The 12,024-nt window shown below is 44.0% G+C and overlaps 1 protein-coding gene across 2 annotated transcripts in view; it reads left to right on the forward strand.

Annotated features, from left to right (window-relative positions):
• The first annotated feature begins 1,909 nt into the window (after nucleotides 1-1,909).
• TRHDE (thyrotropin releasing hormone degrading enzyme) overlaps nucleotides 1,910-12,024 on the forward strand; it is a 450,763-nt gene continuing 440,648 nt past the window's right edge. For both annotated transcript variants that reach the window (XM_004602680.3, XM_055118082.1), the window contains exon 1: nucleotides 1,910-2,961. In XM_004602680.3, the coding sequence (XP_004602737.3) occupies nucleotides 2,045-2,961 (917 nt within the window). In that variant the 5' untranslated portion in view covers nucleotides 1,910-2,044. The remainder of the gene's footprint in view (nucleotides 2,962-12,024) is intronic.

Raw genomic sequence — 12,024 nt, forward strand, 5'->3', positions numbered from 1 at the left:
TCTTTTTAGTATGAAAAACCAATTGTGTCTATTTGTTTTTAAAATGCAATGAGGATCTGAACATGTGAAAGAGACATGTAAATAGGATTGACTTCATTCTCTTTTTATTCTAAATTTTATTTTAAAACCCAATGCACAGTATCTAATTGAAGTGTTTCGCTAGACAGTTTGGACTCTTAGCTGTTACCTTTGGGGTCCTTGTTTCCTGGATATTGTCCCATTTGGAATTCATCCGGATTCTAAGGGCTGGGTTTGCCATACAGGCATACACAGTCTACACTCTAATTGAAACTTCTATAAACTAAGACCATGAGTCTACAACCAGCCAATGGTTTGAGCATCTTTTAAGATCCTTCTTCTTCCGTCAGCAAACGCTTCCTACTGATAACCGTTCTCAAAAAAAAAAAAAAAAGTTTAAGGTATATTTACGACTACATTGAAAAGGGCAAAAAGTAATTGGGGCTAAGGTGAAGTAAAAAATGGAGAATTCAAGGAATATATTTTCTCACTATTCCGGTAAATCTAAAGATTTTGGTCCCAAGAACATTACACGGTAGGCATGATATGTTAATACTCTCAGCTAAAAATAGAAAATACCCTAGGGGAAAACATGCCTAGTCCCGGATCTTTACTTCCGGCGGGGTGTTGATGCTCCATCGCTAAGCATTGTTTTAGCACCGCACACCTGGACACATCACTACAGTATAATCTATGCACCCGGGCTTCGGAGAATTTCATTCAATTTACATACGGTCCTCCCCATCCCCGGGTGAGCTGGACGTGAAACCGGACACTGCCTCATCCCCAGCTGGCTCGGGCTCGGCTCTCCGCGTTAATAGCCCAAGGCTCCAAGCATCCCTCGCGGGGGGCGCGGTGGGACCACGGAGTCGGGAAGAGGGGTGACTGCGGGGCTTGTTGCGCCGAAGATTTACAATGTACTTCTTGCAGGCGGCTCAGCAACCCCCTCTGTGGCTGTGGGTGTCTGGTGTGACAGAGCGGAGAAAAGCTCTCTAATCTCCCAGTGTCTGCCTCTGCCGCTCCGCCGCTCCCCACCCTCCCGCCTTCCCTGCCTTCTCGCGCGCGCTCTCTCTCGCGCTCTCCTTTGCCTTTCTCCGGGAGTTTCAGTCCCCGAATGCAGCCCGCGTGGCCCTGGCCATCTAGACCCGGGGCCCGTGTCCACACGCGCACACACGCGCCCCCCATGCACACGCACTCACACGCGCGCACTCCCACGGGGAGACCGAGCAAACCCAGAGCTTCGTCTACCTGAAGGGGGATGGCCCGGCTGGACACTTCGGGCTCACTTGTCGTCTCCGGAGGTCAGAGCGACGTCGGAACGCAGGAGGCCAGCTCTCGGCTCTGCCACCTCCGGCCGAGGGCCCCCGTCGCCGCTTAAAGTGTCCAGGGTGGAGGGCGACGGCGGCTTCTCCAGGACAGATCGGAACCGGAGCGGCTCTGCGGCCCTGGGACTTCGCCCGGCCGCTTCCTCCCCGAGTGTCTCGGTGCCGGGCTGCGGGAAGCCGGGCTCGGGCGCCGCCGCCGCCGCCGCCTCCAGCACACCGCACCCCGGGACTGCACGCCGCAGCTGGAGCGCGGGGAGGGAGAGAGCGAGAGCGAGCCGAGGCGCCAACTTCCCTCCCCACCGCTCGGGGTGCCTTCCCGCCGGAGACGGGAGGAAAGTGCAGCTCGGGCGAGCCAGCAGCCGGCGGCACGCAGGGGCAGCCCCCGGGATGCGCACGGCCGACAAGTAGCGCGCAGCGGGCTCGCCAGACGCTCTCCAAGTTGGGCGCGTCCCAGCGCTCGGCGCCCCGCGCCGGGGCCGCGGGAGTCGGGAGGGAGGCGGGGCCGATGGGGGGCGCCGAGGGGGCCGTCACCTGCGGCCGGAGCCCTTGGTAGGAGAAGCCGGCTCAGCCTCCCCAGGGTCTCCGCGGCCGTCGCGCCCTCGGCCCCGCGTGCGCTCTCCGATGCCTGAGCGGCTGGTGGCCCCGGTGGCCCGCCCGCGGGGGGTGCCGGAGGGGGCGGGAGAGTAGGAGGAGGCAGTGTGATGGCCCTGGACGGCGAGCGGGGGGAGCAAGAGGAGGAGAAGAAAAAGAAGAAGAAGAAAAAGAAGAGGAAGAAGAAGGAGGAGGAAGAGGAGGAGGAGGAGGAGGAGGGGGCTGAGAAGCGCAGCTCACCTTTCGCGGCCAAGATGGGCGAGAACGACTCGGCGCACCGGGCGGGCGGCAGGGGGCTCTCGGACCCGTGGGCAGACTCCGTCGGGGTGCGACCCCGGACCACCGAGCGCCATATCACGGTGCATAAGCGACTCGTGCTGGCCTTCGCCGTGTCCATCGTGGCGCTGCTCGCGGTCACCATGCTCGCCGTCCTGCTCAGCTTGCGCTTCGACGAGTGTGGCACGAGTACTGCGCCGGGCGCCGACGGCGGCCCCGCGGGCTTCCCCGCGCGCGGCGGCAACGGCAGCTTCCCGGGCTCGGCCCCGCGCAACCACCCGGCCGGCGTGGACCCTCCGGCGCCCGGGGCGGGCGGGGAGGCCACCCCGGGGACCCCGTCCGCCCCGCCGCCGTCGGAAGAGGAGAGGGAGCAGCCCTGGAAGCACCTGCGCCTGTCCGGCCACCTCAAACCACTGCACTACAATCTGATGCTCACCGCCTTCATGGAGAACTTCACCTTCTCCGGGGAGGTCAACGTGGAGATCGCGTGCAGGAATGCCACCCGCTATGTCGTGCTGCACGCTTCCCGGGTGGCGGTGGAGAAGGTGCAGGTGGCCGAGGACCGGGTGGCCGGGGCTGTCCCAGTGGCCGGCTTTTTCCTCTACCCACAAACCCAGGTTTTGGTGGTGGTGCTGAATAGGACCCTGGACGCGCACAGGAATTACAACCTGAAGATCATCTACAACGCCCTGATCGAGAACGAACTCTTGGGCTTCTTCCGCAGCTCCTACGTGCTCCACGGGGAGAGAAGGTACGGAGGGAGGCGGTGCCGGGTACCGCCCCACCCCGCCAAGCTGCTCTAACTGGGGGCAGCCGGCGATCCCGGGGACCCGCTAGCTTCACAGAGCCAGGAGGTGAGGGTGGGAGAGAAAGTGAAGGAGAGGTCAGACCCTCACCCATTGTCTTGGAGTTGTCCTAAACGTCTGTTATAACTCCACTAACTCACCCCCGGTGCCCGGCTCTGAGAGCCACCCTCTTCTAGCCTGGGCTCCCATGCTTTCTCCAGTCTGAGTTCCTTAGACAGCCCGCCCAATAGATCATTTATCGAAGGGTCGGTTTTTGCTTGTGTTTCTGATTTTAGAAGTATAATCTGGAAAATGCGAGTGTCATCCCAAACCTGCCAACCAGGTTGCCATCGAGCGAAACATCCCGGACTGCCCAGAGGTTAGGGCAGCCAGCACTAAACCCCAGTAAAGGACTGGGGTAGGGCGACACAGGATGGCACAGGATGGCACCCTTCTTTCTGGAATCCCACTCTCCTAGCCTGTCACCACCTGGCAGGTACAGAGCAGAGGATGAGCTTTGGCTGTTGGCTGAATAAAGTTTTTCAAAACTGGGAGTTCAGATTTGAAGCAGTCCCAGGGGATCCAGGCAAAGGAAGGATAAAGCAGTGGGGTGGGAGTGTGTGTTGCGGGTGGGGAGTGCGGTGGATCATTGATGGCCATGGTCCATGCCAGGGAAAGCTGCCCTTCCTTGCAGGGGCTGCAAGACTTCTTCTAAGGCAGAGTGCCTCCAGTTGTTTGTTCCTTCTCAAAAACATTCCCGGGCAAGGAAGGAAAGCTGGCTGCCAGCCTCCAGTGTCTTGTTAGTGAGTGCCCTGAACCTCCAGGTTTGGGCAGTTTTTATCATTTCTGAAAGGCTGTGGAAACTCTACAGTACTTGTTGAGAGCACAGACTTTGTACTTCCTCAGAACTGTACTCAGATCCCAACTGTAGAATTCTAGTCTAGTTGCTGTGAAAACTTGAGGCAGTTGTTTAATTGAAGTCACCTGCTCCTGACAATGATTACTTCTACTCATTATTGACTCCTGATCATTGTGCCCCCCCGCCCCTGCCACTCAGGTAGTATCTCAGTCCTATAAGTAAACTCTGGAGTAGTGTTATTACATTACCCAGTTTACAGTTGGGAAATGGAGATACTGGGAAATTGAGTAACTTGTCACACAAGTGAACCCACTGAGGAGGGGCACAGACTCAGGCTCTTTGGTTCAGGGCCCAGACTTTTAGTGTTACTTGGTAATAATCATCATATTGTTATCATAAGATTGTTTCAGGTCTCCACGCGTAAATGTATTGAAAAGCACTTTAACAGGTACCTGGCACCAGGAGTGCCTTTGCAAATGTTAGTTATTATGAATGTCTGGAGATGGAAAATTCTTAAGTGTATTCTTGGATGAATAAGTAGTCTTGCCCTGCTCTATTTCTTTTGATATGATTTCACTGAATTATGTGGCCATGTATGCTGGTTGTGAACAACTGAAATAAACTTAAAAATGGAATAGACAGCTTTGATGTGGAGTAAGGTTGAAAATTAGCAAAGATGTCACTGGTAGAGCCTTTCCTTTCTTTGTGTGTGTGTGTGTGTGTGTGTGTGTGTGTGTGTGTGTGTTGTTTTAGCTGGAGGTGCGGGGGAGGGGTCATGGGCATACCTGGTGTACAGGGATCACTCCTGCTGGGCTCAGGACACTGAACCCGGGTTGGCTGTGCTACTGCTCCAGCCCCAAGCCTTCCCTTTCTTAAATGTGTCTCACTCTAGGAGCAAACTTCAGCTCAGAGGTGCCGAGAGACCTGAGGTCAACAGGCTTAGTCAGTGAAGAGCTGGGGCTGGAACTTTATTTTTTTTCTGATCCTTTCACATGGGCTCATTGTGTCTGGAAAGTCCCAAAAGAACTATGATAGTGTAAGAAGATGGGAAATGTCATTGTGTTTTAAAGATCACAAACACTTTGAACTTTATAGAGTGCTTATTAAGTAGCCTCATATAATTGCTTACTGCTTTTATAGTTTTGATAGTTAAAACCACCTGTACTTATATATTTTTTAACCTTCAAGCACCTAGGATCAGATGTGGATAACTTCATTCCCCTTTCACCATATATTCCCTTTCAACCAACATATTCTAAAGAAAACAGGTTAAAAAATACATTTTGAAATCCACATAGTATCAACTATAGAAGAAAAGCTGTAGAAGGAAAATTTGCGTGTTAAGTTCAGAAAAGTTTGTCATGTTAAAATGTCAGTAGTGGGAGTGGTGTACCATCACTATATATCTTGCATTGGTAAAAGAAATACTTGCAAAAAATCCTGCTTTTAGAGCAATGCCAAAATATATTTGGTGGAACTGAGTTGTTTTGGTCAGTGCTTTCAAATTAACAGCACTCTTGAAAAGACCAGATGTTTCTGCTTGACCCATAACTGATTTTTGGACCCGAAGTGCATATTTGTATTCACACTCTTTCCTTCAGTTATCCCCAAAGATGTAAATAACTTGGTTGAAAGTTTAACCTAGAGCACAAGTGGCTTAACTCTGCATCCCAATGGAAATAAGGGATTGGCCTTTAAGAAATCATAGGATGTTTTAAATTTCTAAATAGCATCTTAGAAAAAGTCCTTGTTCCTGTTTTCTGACCTCTTTTCAATGGAAGAGTAAATATTATAATTTTGTAGATGTTTCTACTGAAGTTGATAAGTTAAAGAAATATACTGAAATATTTCACAATTATGCCAACATTGCACATGCTAACGTATTGGAGGGGGGCTTGTTGTTCCTCTAACTATTTGCAAACTTTTAAATATGCCGACATGAGGCACTAACTCAACCAGGGTTGGACTTTTGTTGGTAAGAATTTTAAATGGAATCAATGACCTTTTAAAAACACTTTTGAAAAGGATGCAGATGTAAACTAATTTTCGTTTGATTAATGATTAAATATCTTTGTCATTAGTTATTCATAATTTTTGCCAATTAATTAGTGAAAGTAAATATTTAATGGACCAATGGGGAGCCACATTATGCTACATAAAATATTTTAAAGATAAATATTACAATTCAGCCCACCTGACTTAGCCTATGTAGAAACAAGTCAGTTATACCAAGTTAATCTTCATTTTTGACTCATTCCTGACATCTAAGAGTAAGAATTTGGATGAGGGTAGGAAACTGAGATTTCTTCACTGTGTGCTGAGTTCCTTTGATTCCTGGAAGGCTTACCTCCCATTAGGTGTTGAAGGTGATCTGGTTTTGTCCTACAGGGAGAACTTAACCTTTCTTACACTCCTTCTGTGGTGGCTAAATAAAGAGGAGAAGCTCCAATTAAAGTTCAAGTTTCCTCTACTGGAGTCAAGTGCTCTACAGTCTGTTCATCTGACTAGAAGGAAAACCATCACTTGCTGAGTATTGCAAATGAATTAATGTAGATTTGAAATGTTTACACACAGTAGTCAATTATCTTCATTAGACAGTATACACTTTCACTGCTTCCTCAGGTAGGCACGTAGAAGCAGATAAAGGAGGTGTGTATTTATACCGTGGCGTCCTGTAGTAACATACACTAGCTTAGAATTAGGCAAAACGTTCTTTTACCTGAAGTAATTGCTTCTTTGGGGTAGCCAGATGGTGAGCATACCCATGTTCAAAGTAGGGTACCTTAATTTAGATCCAGATGGTAGATTGAAAGAGGAAATTTATCCAAAGTAAATGAACATTTTATTCACTTTCAAAAGGGAGACTCTTTTTCTTTGACAAACTTTGATTGAGTCTTTAACATGCTGCTGTGACAGTGGCAGTATAAAAATAGGAGATCTTTTCTATAATCGGTTATTTGGAGAGAAACATGGTCTGTGAGTATGTACTCACAGAAAGTTAAAAGAGTAAAACTTTGTGCTTCTCAAAGAAATTTGCAAAAAATAAAATACTTCTTTGAAAACATTCTTGTGGATTTTATGGTTCATCATTTGATCATTGTGGTATTGTGGTATTTTGTACCACAATAATGCCTTCTATATTTATTTCTGAATTGAATTAATAATCATGATATTTAGTAAAAATGAGGAAGCCTTCACATTGTTTCAATGTTTTAAGGCAGTCTCATTTTTTTCACTCAGCCTGGTAAGCATGTTGGAGTTAATGACTTTTGCCACTTCATGGAAGGCCCCGAACTGAAAAATTTGTGAGATCTCGGAGTCTTGTTGAAAACAACTCTGAAAGGGGCTATCTGCGATGTATCTCTCCCAGAAGACCACAGGCCTCTAACTGGATACCCCACATCTGATTTACATGACATACCGATTTTCTTTCGCCGCATAGCAGAGCCTGGCAAGCTACCCATGGCGTATTCAATATGCCAAAAACAATAACAAGCCTCACAATGGAGAAGGTTACTGGTGCCTGCTCTAGCAAATTGATGAGCAACGGAATGACAGTGACAGTGACAGTGACTGATTTTCTCAAATCAAATTGAGCCACTACTTATGTGGATGAACTTGAGGCAAGAGTCCAGGACAACTGTGTTAATTTGTTCAAGAATGCAGATATTTATCTGATATGAACACAAAGAATAGGATTTCTTCTTTAAACATGGTTGTAAAAAATGATATAAAAAGAGTGAGAAAGAAATAATTTAGCATTAATATATCAGTGTTGTATAGTCCAAAAGGAAGAGTGTTTCTCTTTCACCTCATGTTCAGCCTTCCATTCACTAGAAATGATAATAACCATCTTTGCCATCATAGTAATATTTCAAATTATTTGTGAGAAGAATTCTTTTCATTTGTCACATGCTTTCAGGTTTGTAATAGTGTGACTGGGATCCTCCAGAGATTTCAGTCTCATGCAGTCCTGCTTCTTGCCACTAGAGAGTGGATGGAGACTCCAATAGAGAAAAAGAACTGCATTAGGAAGATACGAAGATGAAATAAACAAGCAAAAAACCAAAAATAATCTTTCTCTCTTTTCAGTTTCTTGAACATTTTGAAATGATTCACCAGGATGGTGGTGTTAGTGGTAGAGGTGGCCTGACAGTAGAGTAAATTCTATCAGATTGGCTGTGGTGAATTGGAGTTAAAGGTCAACCATTTCTCCTTCCCTAGGTGTATTTACTCAGTCTCTGAATGCCCAAGTAGCCCCAAGATTTAAGATGCTCTGACACCAGTTGTGTAGGGTCAGTGATAAATTCACCCCTCTCACAACAGACTACTCATTTTATGCAGAGTGAAATTTGAGTTTAATTATTCAAATAACTTCCCATGACCATACAAGTAAAGGAAACTCAGGCTAATACCTGGCTTAGTGGTAGAATGCATGCCTCAGATGTGCATACTCCTAAGTTTGACTATTGACCTTACCCCAAAGAAAAAAAGAAAAAAAAGTCATCTAAGAATGGAATTGTTTCAAATATTTCTAGTCTTGGTTATTTTTCACATCTTTTAACAAAAGGTCATAGCCAACTTTGGTTGTATTGCTAAATGGAAAAAGAATGAAAAATGTGTGTGTGTGTGTGTGTGTGTGTGTGTGTGTCTGTGTGTCTGTGTCTGTGTGTAATGTGTTCAAGGATTCTGGTCCCAGACTAGATGATTAATGTCCTGAGTATTCTATTTCTTAACTTTATGACCTTGACCAAGTTTTCTAATTTACCTAGGTCTATATCCGTATTTGGAAATTAGGAAGAATGATGGTCTCTTTTAAAATGTCATTTTGAGGATTGTATGAGTTATGTAATAAAATTCTAAAACAGAGTCTGACAATTGCTAAGCACTGTTTTGGGTTTTAACTATGATATTATTCCATGGCAGAGATCTATTATTGGGCTAGTCATGTTGGGTAGACATTGCGTAGAGTGTTCCGTACTAGCAATATGGGGATGGAGGGTGGGAATTTGTCACAGTGGCGATTCCTTCGATTCCTCCTGCTGTTTGTTTTGCCTTGATAGCTAAACTTTAATAATGGGGAAAGGAAGAGTTTGGGCTCTCCTATAGTGAAGACAGTGAAAAGAAAGGATGTGATTATTTAACAGCTTGAGAAACCCCATGCTTGGTTCATACAGTGTGAGATGGAGAAGGTTGAGGGAACAGGAAGAGTATAGAAAACAGTCACACGCAGCTATAATTTTGATGTTGCTGTGTTTGGCTGTGAGAATAGATACCACCTGTAACAGGCTAAGAAAGAATCTCCCTTGTTACTTTGCTAGTATAGTAAGTAGAAAATTCCACAGGGACTAAGGAAAGGTCTATCAGACATTAGTTGTTGGTCTGGAGACTATTTGAGTTCTGACAGTAGCAGTACTTCAGAGGACGTATATAATGCTTTGCCTCTTTCTGATATTAAGCAAATGGATCTTAGGCGCCGGTTATTTATTTTCATAAGAACCTAATATTGTGGCCCAGGAAAGTAATTTTCATGCATTCATACTAATTTTCATCAACACTGATCATTTATTCAGTATTCATTTTTGATAAGAATGTTTAGTAGAAACATATAAAAACAAATATGAATCGTATGCTGTTTTTATAACACAATTATTCACATATGCACCACTTCCTACATACAGATTGCTAGAATTATTGCATTACATTTTTAGTGTACTAGAACAGTTATTTAAAAAAAAAGACTACATGCTTGCATATAGCTCTGAATATTCAGCAGGAGTACTTCTGAAATGGCAGAGGCTTAATGATTCATTGAAATCGATAAAAACACATAGTCTAAACAATGACCCATTTTGGCTGAGAATGTTTCTTCATTGAGTAATAATTTGCATTTGGATTAACAGACTTCAACTTAAATCGGGTGTGGACAATTTCCGTGACTTTGTAACTTAGTGCATGTTACTAAACATTTACTAGTCACTTGATTGTCCACTGAAGCTTTCTTTTAGATATGGGCAGCTTTTGATATGGGCAGCTATCAATCTTAAGTCATTCCAACCCTAAGCAAATTGCAATTGTGTTACAAGTAATTCAATGATTTTTTTCACTGTGCTGTATGTGTAGTATGTTCGAATGAGGTCAAAACGAAAACCTCCCAAATTTCATGTCATTTGTGTGGTTCTCTTGGTTTTGGTGGACTCCACTATGAAAAGCCATAGATCAATCTGAATACTAACAGCATTATGCAAATGTTTGTTTCCTCTGCATATTTTAACTTTATGAAAAGGCAAACTGAAAGTAATGGAACAGAAATTGTTTTGTATCACATACTGTAATTTGTTGGCAATATCAGCCAACGTTAATGCATTACTTCTGCTGAATCTTATCATAATGACTTGACACAAGTAGCTTGCCTAGTGAACTTCCGCAGAAATAAGAAGAAATCAATTCGCTATATCCTTCAGAGGCAACACAGAGCTTTAAGTCCTTCTTTTTGCTCGACCAAAATGTCAAATAGAGAAGTTGTTAAGAACTCAAGTAATTTATTTTAGATAGAATATGAATTAGATGCATATATATTATTTTTATTTTTCTAGTTATGCTAAAGTGACATTCTTGGAATGACACTTCAGGATGACACTTTTGAAAGTGGAATTTTTATGATAATAGAGGGATTCATTAAAAGATAAATAATTTTGTTTAGGATAGCAGAGGAAAAATAGACAACTTAATGCTTGTCACAATACCTCTGTCTTCTGCTGTTGTTTTACTTCTTGCTATATTTATATGTGTATTCTACACCAATACGTACATTAATATTTTCCCACTTCTAATAATTTTTTGTGTTACTTCTATTGGATATCCTATTACCACTTCAAACACCTCAGATTTACCAACTTTTTTTTAAAATCAACAACTAATTTTTCTACTACAGATTACCTTCCTTAAAGCAGCACTCTTCAAAATTTTTACTTTTGCGTGTCAGCAGTTATAACTTTGCAGTAATCTAATTATTTTCAAGCTTTCTACATAATTGGACCAGCACCAGAAGGCTAATACTCTTGAAATTTCTGTTGTTTTTAATAGCAGTAAGCAGAAAAGAAGCTTCCACTAACTGGATGCAACCATATATATATATATATGTATATATATATATATACATTAAACCCACAATTATATTTTTGAAATCCCCCAGGACACTGTTGCACTGAATCTGAAACTGGATCTTTCTGTTATGAAAAAGATGTCAGCCGTGAGATGTTAGAGATAGACTGGTAATAAGGAGCTCTAATGAAACCAGGATCTGTAAGAGGGTAGATGGTATTGAATTTAATATGCGTCTCTTTAAAGGATTTTTTCCTATCTACTTGTAGAAAACACAGTGGGTAGGGTGTTTGCCTTACATGTGGCAGACCCAGGTTCGAATCCTCTGTTCCACGTGGGGAGGCCGGCAAGCTACTGAGAGTATCTCGCCCGCACAGCAAAGCCTGGGAAGCTCCCAGTGGCGTATTCAATATGCCAAAAACAGTAACAAGAAGTCTCACAATGGAGAAGTTACTGGTGCCCGCTTGAGCAAATCGATGAACAACGGGATGACAGTGCTACAGTGCTACAGTGGTACTTGTAGATAACTTGTTCACTTTATCTGTCCATCCTCCTTAAATAAGGCTTCAAGACCAATTTTCATGCTTCCTCTTTCTAAAAATTTTCCTTCTGTACTTAAGGTTGGTGGGTCTCAACTGCATCACTTTTGTTCTCCTGTTATTTGAAACTTCTGGGAACTTTGTGTTTCTCCAAAATGAGTAGTGGGTACTTGGATCTTGGATCAAGTTCAATTATAGTAGCTGTTCTGTAGAGTGCCTTGAGAGCAAATAATTATCCAATAAAATATTTTCCAATTATCCAATAAAATATCAGTAGTTCTATAGTTCTATGACTGAGAAATCCTGCATTTAAAGATTTTGTCCACGCACACATTTTTCTAATTATCTATCTATCTATCTATCTATCTATCTATCTATCTATCTATCTATCTATCTATCTATCTATCATGAGAGAGAAGAAGTTTAGAGTCCACACCTGATGATTATTGGGGACTAATACTGAGCCTGCATTCAGGGATCACTTCTTGTGGGCTTGGGGAAACATATTAGATGCTAGGAAATCAAAT

This window comes from Sorex araneus, chromosome 10, assembly GCF_027595985.1.
Source record: "Sorex araneus isolate mSorAra2 chromosome 10, mSorAra2.pri, whole genome shotgun sequence".
Lineage (NCBI taxonomy): Eukaryota > Metazoa > Chordata > Mammalia > Eulipotyphla > Soricidae > Sorex > Sorex araneus.